The 11,107-nt window shown below is 39.8% G+C and overlaps 1 protein-coding gene and 1 long non-coding RNA gene across 8 annotated transcripts in view; one reads left to right on the plus strand and one right to left on the minus strand.

The window, feature by feature from the left end:
* The window catches only part of LOC148999390 (uncharacterized), a 29,853-nt gene extending 26,314 nt beyond the window's left edge, over window positions 1–3,539 (plus strand). For 3 of the 7 annotated variants that reach the window (XR_016170954.1, XR_016170948.1, XR_016170951.1), the window contains 3 exons: window positions 179–2,055; window positions 2,145–2,251; window positions 2,348–3,539. This is a non-coding gene — a long non-coding RNA (uncharacterized LOC148999390). The remainder of the gene's footprint in view (window positions 1–178; window positions 2,056–2,144; window positions 2,252–2,347) is intronic. The other 4 variants (XR_016170949.1, XR_016170952.1, XR_016170953.1 and 1 more) reach the window with 4 other exon arrangements.
* A 1,166-nt stretch (window positions 3,540–4,705) lies between these two features.
* On the minus strand, window positions 4,706–10,522 carry LOC148999391 (protein RDM16-like). The gene is made up of 6 exons (XM_089141196.1): window positions 10,186–10,522; window positions 8,640–8,921; window positions 8,027–8,485; window positions 7,729–7,923; window positions 7,479–7,639; window positions 4,706–7,328 (listed from the first exon to the last, which is right to left on the minus strand). The coding sequence occupies exons 1-6, from the start codon at window positions 10,417–10,419 to the stop codon at window positions 6,458–6,460; spliced, it is 2,202 nt and encodes a 733-aa protein (XP_088997322.1). The 5' UTR covers window positions 10,420–10,522; the 3' UTR covers window positions 4,706–6,457.
* Between the last annotated feature and the right edge of the window lie 585 nt (window positions 10,523–11,107).

An 11,107-nucleotide genomic window follows, 5' to 3' on the forward strand; every position in this document is an offset into this window, starting at 1 on the left:
CTGCATTTAGAATGGAAGCCTCTATTTTTACTTTTACCAGTATGCGGTATGCCAGGGATCTTGTTGAGTCCTACCATTTATTATTATTATTATTTTTTTAATTTTGAAAATATATTATCATCGGTTTCATAAATTGACACTACACTGATGACTAATCCAGTCTAACAATTGACTGTAGGCACCAGATACTTGCCATGAAGCATGGATAAAAGAGGTTGCTGAGACCAAAATGATTATATGACACCAACCTTGCTGAATTTACTGTGTACTTGATGGAGTAGGATGAGATGTCAACATTCATGTCCTCTGAAATACTGAAGACAGTACAGCAGTTTGATTTCACAACCTCAATCACGATTCCTTCTCTTTGTTCCTTATCAGTACACATTTCTCTACCTGTACCTGATGATCCAAGATGCAGTGAATATCATATGGAGATTCAGTGCCTTCATTCATGCCAGTTTCTCTCATGTCTACCGTGTTCCCTGTATCCAGAATTCCGTTGGCTTGATTTGATCTGGTCTAGAGTTTCAGCTATAAGCCTATAAGTATTTCTGGGTATGTGAAAGTTCCAACCAGGTTGATATGAGGGGGAGTCTGTCAGGACTCCTCTCCAGATTCCACATCTCTGGCTCAGGCCACCCGCAAACCCATTGTTGCAAGCCATGTGAGGTGGGAGGCAGAAGCCCTAGCACAAACTCATTATAGTTATCATGGTTAGTTTGGTACTGGAGATTTGTTGCATAAAACAGCACAATATTCCTGGAAGCAGCAAGATTTGCATTGGGAGGCCACCTGGTGTGTATTGTCTGGAAGTACGGGTGTTCTGGTTGGGGCCTGGTCTTGGTCTTGGTGGATTTGGTAACAAAGCTGGCCAAGGATGCAATGAGATATGAGGCCTTTCCTTTGGTGGGTTTATAACAATTGATACAGGTGCAGGCTTCACATTGTGCATTTGCCCAATCTCCACTGATTCAGAGCTCAGTCTGAACTTCTTCCTTGAAGGCCCTTATAAGATAGGAATGGTAGGAGATTGTTGGCCTAGAGATGGGGAGAACTATTTAGGGAGGCTGTTTCCCAGGAAACACAGCAACAGTAAACTGTTGTGGTGAGGTAGCCGCAATGCTGCTTGAAATTGTTGAGGTATTGGGTTAGCCATTGGGTTTGCAAGGATGAAAGGACGTGCTTGGAATTTGGGTCCGTATAGAAGCAGTAAGAGGTATGTTCCCCAAGGAAGGGATGGTGCAAGTTGCAGGCATGTCACTGCATGCTGCTGCTGTGTGGGCTGTGAGAAACGTTCACTCCTAGATTTGGATCTCCATTCACTTTGCAAATAAAGAAATGTTTTATCAGAAGTGGCAAGTTAAACATTATCTAAAAGGGACAGAAAGAGAAAGAAGAAAATGCAGGGTTGGTTCATTCTTGTTAAGGGGGTAATTTTGCCTTTCTACGCTTAAACTCTGATTGACTAACAGCAAGGGGTCTGACTGATACAGGTTCACTCAATAGGGGGTGATGTTCTTCATAAACTACAGGGCTGAAAATTTCCCAAATCAAAATTCGTATCCTCTGAAATACTGAAGAGAGTGCAGCAGTTTGGTTTCACCTTCTCATGGTGTGAGTTGTTCAGGCTGTCCTATTTGCAAGTAGGCAGGAAGAAGTAGCCATTGGCTTTCAGAGATATGGCTGAGTGGTTCGTTCTTTCAGAGACATGTCAAATGGCATGATGATCTTGGGCATTGTCTTGAAAGAGGCTCGGTGAAATAGACATGTCGATGAAGATCTAGACATGTCAGTGAGGAATCCAGTCTCTTGACGTGTACAGTATTTCTGTGTAGTGTTGTAGCTAAAATTTTCAATGCTTGGAGACTCTAAGAAATATATGTATAAAATATGTAGGCATTTGTGGCAGGCAGGCATATGAACAGAACTGAAAAACCAAAAATTGGAGAAGCATAAGAATTTTGATGATGCCATACTCTGTTGTGATGTGGTATTCTAGTTCCAGCAGAACAGTGTGTTAGTTCGTCTATTTGGAAGTCCTGGGGAAAACAGGTAATCCTTTTTTTTTTCTTTTTCTTTCATGAATGCATAGATAAGTTGCACTTTTGACCCAACTTATTTTGGTTATGTTTTCAATACAGTATGTGATTAGTACATGACTATGAGTCTTACTGCTGGAAGGAAGCCTTCTGCTCAGATCTGTTGGGTGTAATGTTGAGCAAGCATGTTTTTAAGATGATAATATTGGGTACTTGTGGATCCCGGTTTTGATCTTTACATATTTGCTATATGGTAATTATTTGTGTTTCTGCAGTAAAAACTTATATTTATTAATTTTGTGCAGTGTAGGCACTCGTCATACTGGAATATCTCAGGTGCCGCGAGAATTAAGAAAAGACAGCGACACTTGGATTTTGCTTGGCAGCAGTGCCTATGTGATACTGCTTCAAGCAGCGAAAGGTCAGGATTAAAAATTAGGTTTTTGATTAAATCCTCACCGTGGATTATCAGCATGTGCAATAAAAATCTTTTTAAGTGATATTGATTTGGTTTAATTGCTTTAACTCGGACTGTGGGATCGGTTCAAACCAAACCAAATATTAATAATCCCCTTCTCTGTTTAATTGCTCCGAAGTAAAATCCAGACTAAACGTTCGTTAGCGTTAATGTTAGCTGCCAGTACCTCTGCCTAGTGATTCTCTGACACCCTCATCAACTGCAAAACCCTTCTATGTAACCGATTCTATACCAAAGAAAGCAATATCTGCCGAAACCATCACATCTACTGATGATGAAGAATTAGAATTCTGGTGGGTACTTGATTTTGCCACCATTAATGCTGGTGCTTCCACTGATGAAGCTTTCTTTGCTGCCTCCATTTTTACAAGCTTCTCCTCCTGTCCTCTAATGTAATTGCTTGGGTGTTGCTAGGCTGTAGTTAAAGAAGAAAACTGAGCAGAGCTGACCTTATGCTGGACGGTAGGAACCATGGTTCGAAGAACTTGATAGAGCTCTGCTGCTTTTTTTCTCCTCTGTTGTTCCACCATCGCAGTGTCCTCCCCTGGAATTCTCTCTTGTGGCAACTGGGCTTTTCTGCCTCTGAATCTGGTACTGGTGGTGGTGGTTTCAGGCAAAGAGCAGAGGTGTGACAAGGGAGGAATTACAGAGTCGCTATAGTCCTCCATGATAGTCTGAAACAATTCAGAGATGGCGTTTTCTTCTTCCATTGTTTCTCCAGAAACAGTCACTTCCATGGATGATTCATGGTGGGTTTGCAGATTAATCGATTCTGCATCTGTCTTCGGTTCCTGCAGGTCCTGCAAATGTCGCTCAAGCTTTCTTATGTAAGAGATTGTTTCGTCTACAATCCTCTCCTTCGTACCCTGTTTTTTCTGATTAAACACGAACCCATTCAGAAACTTATAACCCAGAATGAAAAGAAGAAGAAAAAGAACCCATTATCTGTGCATATTACCTCTTGGAGGTGCGGAAGCATCAATCGAAGAGTTGAGAAATGATCAACCATTTTCTGTTTCCTTCCTGCATTCTTCTGAATCTCGTCGACTCTCATCTTCTCTCTGCTCCACCCATGGTTCTCTTTCTAGAGCTTGAGCCCTCATTAATGGCGACACCCTTTGACACTTGAACTGCATCCCTGCAACTATTCATTTTGATTCATTCATGGGTTTTCTCTCCCTCTTCCGATTTCATTGCTTCTTCCCAAAGAAACCGTTAGCCATAGATCCGCCCAGTCCCAGAACACAGATGAAAATCGTTTAGCTAACGTTCAATAAAGATTTTGATTTGGAGCAATTAAACAAAGAAGATGATTTTTAATATTTAGTTTAGTTTGAACCGAGTTGATCCCATGGTCCGGGTTAAAGTAATTAAATCAAATTAATACAACTTAAAAAGATTTTTGTTACACATGCTGATAATTCACGGTGAGGATTTAATCAAAAACCAAACTTTTAATCCTGACCTTTCGTTGCTTGGATCAGTGCCACGTAGGCACTGCTGCCAAGCAAAATCCCTGTTGGTGAGATCTTAAGCGAAGTGTTGGACAATGTCGTAACGATGATCGTGGAAAATGCAAAATTTAGTGCTAGATTTACAAAATCACTGCTGAGGCCAAAAGATGGAATGAAAAAGCGTGAACAGAGGATGCTGGAGGTGTGGGAAGATTTGCAGAATGATATAGTAAGTGTGGAGAAAAAGCAAGAGCAATAGACAAAAGACGAGATGGCAAGTTACATAGCCCAAATAACTCAGTTATTTACGTATGGCACTTGGCTAGAGGGAGCTCTTTAGTACAGCTCATTTGTCTAAGTTAAACAAAATCTTTCCCACTGTATATAAAGTGACAGCCTTTTTCTGCAAAAAAGGTTCTAGCTGATGCCCTGAGTTGGACCTTCTAGGTCAAATCCAGAAGGAGATGACTTTTGAAACAAAAAGTGCATTAGTAAGTTGAGAATTCAGATATGCCCATCAGTATTTCGTATTAACATGTATTTCTGCTTTCTACTATAATAAATAAACCCACTCCCCACTTCCCACTCCTTGTTAGTCGTTAATGGTGAGGAACTTTTGATGATTTTATGACCAAATACCCTTGGCATGGAAAGAAATGCTCTGCAACAAGGTTCTATGCCTTTGATGGATGATCCATCACTGTAGGGTGTGAAACCCTAATTCTGTTGAACACTTACAAGCTTCAGAGACGTATAGATTACATACATCTACCTCTTGCTGTCTGCTGTAATGCAAATCCTCTTCTCATTAGATCTCATGTTTTATATCTTTCCGTTCTTTAATGATATAAAATTCTCCTCTACAAGATTGGCTGGGTTTTCAAGAAGCGGAAAGAAGACCAGCTTGTGAGCTCAGACAGGCGTTGGTGTAGCTTGTTTAAAAAATATCAGATTGGAAAATCAAATGTGTTGCAGCTATAATTTCTTTCCCTTCAATTTCTATTTTGCCGGAGAGGATCCAGAGTACTCCTAGACTTCAGGTTGTCAATAAAACACTTCTCATTTCCACCTTCAGCTGTATCTGGGAGACATTGGTGGTGGTGGTGGTGAAGCACACGCTTTTGCGTCATGGGGGCACAAATACAAGAAAATGGCGAACTAAAGTGTTATAAAGTGTTAGAAATCAGAGTAGGCATATATACATACAAAGCATGCTTTGGTGTTTAAATCAAATCAAGGTGGCTAACCTGCATTTATTGCTGCTATTTTTTGGGTTCTTCTCCTGTGGAGAATTATGAGCACAACAATTACCACGAAGATGAAGACGACGCCGGCAGGAACATATATCTTATAGGCGTATCCGCGAGGTTGGTTCCCGGTTGCACTGTAACTCGACGGCTGCGTCCCTCCCACGCTGAAACATAAGAGAGTTTGTTAATCTTAATGATCAACTATGAAGGTGGTGAGAATAGCAGATTGAGCATCAAATCATAAAAGAAAAGAAGAAAATTACCTTGTTGAGCATCAAATCATAATAGAAACAAGAAAATTACCTTGCAGTCACAGGTGGAGCATACAAATATTGATCGATCATCAGGTGGAAAATAAGCATATGGATCATAAGGTGGAACATTAACAGATGGATCATAAGGTGGAACATGAGCTATTGGATCATAAGGTGGAACATGGTAAGGCCTTGGAACATAATTAGGACTGGGAACATAAATGCTCCTCCTTGATGAGAACAATGCATGCTTTGAAGCCAAACTCCTCACTTCAAGTGCTGATATGAAGGGGATTTGATTGGGTTGGCTTTGGATCAAACACACACTCACAGCATCCTCCATTAAAACGTAGGTGTTTTCGTAAGATGTTTCATGCTTAGTTGAAGTTTCCACAGTAGCCCACTTGTTACCATTGAATTGAAGATCAAATGAAGGGGGAGATGACTTCAGATCATAGCTGCCATAGTAAAATCTTGCACAAACAAGAACTTTGTCTCCATTGGTGGCGTTGATTGAGTAGCAATTCTTCTTGCTGCTAGTTGAGAACATTCTCATTGTTCATCACTGTGAGAGAGAAGTTTTCTTTTCTGTTCTTTCTTTTACTTTTTTTAGGGCAAAAAAGAAGTGACGGTTCATCAAAATTTTCAACTTTTTAGTTCAATTTGAAGAAGCCTAAGATTCCATCTGATTTAACACATTCCAGGTTCATCTTAACACTCTCACATATAGGAGTAGAGGAGCTAAGGGTCTAAGTAGGTTAAGAAGTGGATGTAGAGATGGAACATAAAGAGGCAAAATAATACAAATCCATGCCTCTGTCCTCTCATCTTCAATATCATTCTGAACCCATATGCAACCATGGATATACCCTTTCCAAGAACAGGGTTAAAGGAGTTTGAATATGATCAACAGAATTGGCCAGCCCTGTTCACAAATCACCTTGATCAAGACCACTATCATCCATTTGTTCATATATATTTAGTCACCCGTATAGTTAAGAGCCAGATCCCAATAGTGACCAACCCCAGCATCAGAGAACACTTTCCTTGCAGCAGCTTCTGTCCTGCACTGGTGACCAAGAAACTTGTTGAAGCTCAGTTTAGCAACACTGCCTTGCCACACTAAATCACACTTATTAACAGGTTTGTCCTTGTCTTCATCTTCTTCATCTTCTTCATTCCCCACTGATGCAGCCCAATTGATGCGCCTGAGCATCAACTTTCCGTACCTCTTGATAGGTTTACTACCACCTTCCACAACCACAACACTAATGCCATCTGATATGACAGCACAGCCCGTCAGGTGATTCTCCTGGGCATTGACATCAACCTTAAAGCGGGTCTGTGGATGTGAAAGATCATTGATACGATAAACTGACACAAGGGTCTCCACTGTATTTGCATCCTCAAAAAGCTTCCTCTCCTTCTCACGGCGCTCTGCTGGTGTGAGTTTCCTTGCAATGTTCCTGTCAACATGGGCTTGTTCACGCTCAGCAGCCGCACTACGTATTTCCATTTCAAGCTTGGTGGGATCTTGTGTTGCTTCCAAACCAAGAACTTTCATGAGGTTGCTCATCTTCACCTTGGGCTTTGGGGGTTCTAACAAACCTTGCCTTATCATTTCTTGCCTATCTTTTTCCTTCGCTAAGCGCCTCTGTGTGCGCAATTTCTTCTGCTCCTTCTTGGTAAGCTTCAGAGGCTGTGGAGGTGGTGGAGCAGGTTCTGCAGGGGGCTCAATAGGAAGAGGATGTTCAAAGTAAATTGTAAACTTGTCCATTTTAAGTTCACCTCCAGTGATGTTACCTTCATTTAAGTTGCCATAGGTTCCAGAAACCAAAATTGGTACATCCCTGGTTAATCCATACACAATATTAGGTAAATAGCAAGTGAGCAAGTCAAAATTCATAAATTTTATCGAAGTATCGGATGGTTGAAAGCAAACAGACCAATAAATAGAAAGTAAGCACCTTGCCAAGCAAACAAATACAAGATCAACTTACCACCACTCAGTTTCTGGAATTGGGTCTTTCGGTTTTTCTTTTTTGACAACTCTCTCAGACAGCTCTATCAAATTTGGATTGATATCGGGCTCTGCCTTTGCCTTTGCAAGTTGTGCTTGTTTTGTCTTCAACTCTTTAGCCTGTGCTTCTCCAAACTGACTCTGAAAACCACATAAGGTAGAGATATTATCGAGCAAAGAAACAGATAAAGAGACGATAAGCCACATTAGCATCCTGAAACAGTCAATACCTTGAATCTGATTATTTCTGCCTGCTTTGCCCATTTGCCTTCCTCTACAAACTGAAAATTCATTCTCTTGGGTCGCAACAGCTTGGTTTTATTGATACCCATTCCTGGGTCGAAATGAGGATTCAAATCTGGATCAACATCCAGCTCAGGTTTAAGAATCTGAAAAGCTTCCTTTTTCTGCTTGTTGATGTTGACCTAATGAATTACATACACGTACTTAGTATGTACAGTAATGAATAGAAATATTAAAATATAATTTACAAAGGCCAACAGAATAACAGGGAAATGATGATCTAACCTTTAATGTGCTGAGATTTGTTGGTTTAGACATATTGATCACATTTCCATGCTCATCTATCTCTCTGCCAAGTGCATCCAAACGCAGAACAGGGGCTTTAGATGGCTTCTGCTGGACAGCAACCTCAGTTGCCGTGCTCCCTGGAAACATGTTTATGAGAGGAGCAAATTCTGGGTCCTGGTGAAAACCCATCTTTGCGGCCAGTTCTTGTGCTCGTTTTATAGCTTCCAGGTTAGCTTGGGTTGTAAGCCCAGGAAGAGCAGTCATGCCAGAGGTGGAGGGTTTCACAGAAGCTGTAGCTGCAGTAGGTACATTTGTTATGCTTGATTTTGCCTGCGAAATGGTAGCAGTAGAAGGTGGGACGGCTCCTTGCTGCCTAGCTGCACTTGCTAGCTGATATTTAGCTCCCTCCTTGTCTGTTGAACCAAGCTGAATGCTACTACCATCTGAGCCTGCTCCCTTATTCAATTATATAAACAAAAAAAAAAAAAAAAAAAAAAAACTTGCTAACTAGGATTACAGAATGAAGCATAGATTTTTATTAAAACTACAGGATTAGTAAAAATTGTTATAAGACTGAAGTATTACAAGTAAGCATTACTACTTGACTTACCAATGGAATCTTTTTCAGCTTCTCTGACAATTCCTTTTGCATCTGTAAAGCTTTCTTAGCTTTCGCTAAAGCATCAAGAGACAAACTTCCATTCCTGCCAGCAGCTGAAGTTGTCCCATCTGTACTGGATTTTCCAGGAACCTCATGAGATCTGGTAACACTAACTCCCTTATTTTCATTGGTGGTGGAAGTGGATGATACCTTGATAGGAGAGGGTTGACTGGGTGCAGAAGTCTCACGCACTACTTTTGATGCCACGTTAAGTGATTCCAGAGCAGCACCCTGTAACAACATGAAAGATATATAAGTGAAATCCATCCAAGATCCATTCCTAGTAGGACATAGTATTCAGCTCATCCAGAAGAAGAAAAAGAAGGCAAGTTTTTGGGTGGAGGAAGAGAGGTAAGAGTACTGCACAATAGTTGCAATGCAGGATATTTGCTAAACCAACAGTAGAAAATGTCTTACCAAAGCACAATGAAATGATTCATCCATAGATTATCAGTTAATGGCCTCCCAATAACTTCAAACTTCAAATGATATATTACAGTTGCCAGAAGACAGCAATTTATCCATATATGTCCTATTCTGTTTGAGCTGAGAGATAGCAGTAACTATTGAAGTCCATTTATTGATTGTATCATGCTGAAGTAACTACAAAATTCAGAAGGGCCATCAAAGACCAAATTCTGATTCAAATATATCTAAATTGGGTTAAGTATCTAATTAAGAGTTTTTCCCAGTATAACTTATAGTCAAAGAGCTTTTTGGAAATAGAGGAACAACTTGGAAAGCCCACTCAGGTTTTGAAAAATCCAACTTTGAGTATGCTGTCTCAAGGTTTTCTTCTCAAGGAAAGACATGCAAAGAGCACCGGATGAAGCCAGTCAAGAAGAATATAATGTCTTCAGCTGTTGCTGAAGACCTCCAAAAAAGGGAGATGATGAAGAGAGGACTAACAAGAATGGGAAGAGAGAGAAAGAGATACGACTGATGGAGTCGTTAGGCTCTGCTGCCAAATTGGTGGAGGCCAGAATGCAGAAAGGGATCTGAGATTAGAGTTACCAAGGAAAAAGGAGTCTCAGGATCACACACTCATGTTGAGCAACCCAAACATTAACGTTTTTTCGAATCTGTCTGTTCTGTTGGGTGCATGAAAATATATAAGGAAAATAAAGGTTTCTAACAAGACTCTAAAACTAAAACTACATTCCAGTCAAACTATATCTCTCTATCTCCTATTCCTACGCATCTAACTCAAACAATGAGAAAGAATTACTGAAGTACTACAAACCCTTACAGGACCAAAATCCAGGTCAGACCAATTTCATCTGGGTTTCGGTCTGAAAACCTAGTTATCCTGCATCAAGCCTTCTCCCAACAACCCTACCGCAAGTTCTAATATGACAGCCATTATGGTGCAGAATGAGACGTTGTTGCTGCATTGTAAGTTTCAAGAATGGGAAAGTAAGGAAAAATAGTGGCTACATCAATATCACACAACAAAATTAGTAAGACTAGAGTTAAAATTGATAAACAAAGTTACATTGGCTATGGAACCACTTCCATTTGTACAGACAGTGCTCTGAGCATTATCCACCCGCTCATCTACAGGTTCCTCCACAACCACCATGCCATCTTCTTTTGGTCGATCCTCAAACTTCCGTCGTTTTTCTTTCCTCTCTTTAACCTTATCTCTGAACCGTCGTTCATCCCTGTTTCTCTCCCTTCCGTCCCTTCTTTTTCTACTCAATTTCCCTTTTTCAACACCTTTCTCCATTACCTGAAGCTCCAAAGCTCGATCGATCCAGAACCCTATATTTCAGACTAATATTCGTGTTCTTCCTTTCCAAAAACGCTTCGGAATGGGACTGGCTGTCTGATTCTCGGATTTTTATGGCGAAAATTACTTGATTAACTAGTTTTAAATTCTCATTTATAGTCATTTATAGAAGTGATCAATCAAACTTTCACTTAACAAAACTAACTAAAACTATCTAAAACAGAATTTGGATTTACAAAATTAGTCAAAATGTTGACTTTTCATCCATTTGAACATTTTTATCTCTAAAATTAATCATACCAATATAAGGGTAAAGATGTCTAAGGGAATGAAAAATTAATGATTTTTTCTTTTTGAACAAAATAGTGATTTTTCCTTTTTAATGCGATTAATTTTAGGAGTTAAAAAGTCAAACGAGAAAAATTACTATTTTGGCTAGTTTTGTAAACCCAAACTTAGTTTTAGTCAATTTTGTTAAGTGAAACATTAAGCCGTTATTTTTGTAAAAGAAAACCTAAAAGTGGCTAATCATGTAATTTTCCTAATTTTTATTTGCACCCAACTTGCTACTGGTTCAAATTTTACCACGATTAAAAAAAAAAAAAAATCAACGGTTGGGATTAAAAGAGGGGGGGGTATAAATGTAAATATAAATTAAAATTTTTTTTTTTTTTTTTAATCTTCG

Source organism: Hakea prostrata, unplaced genomic scaffold (genome assembly GCF_041222555.1).
Source record: "Hakea prostrata isolate BN-2017 unplaced genomic scaffold, UWA_Hpros_2 contig_12, whole genome shotgun sequence".
NCBI lineage: Eukaryota > Viridiplantae > Streptophyta > Magnoliopsida > Proteales > Proteaceae > Hakea > Hakea prostrata.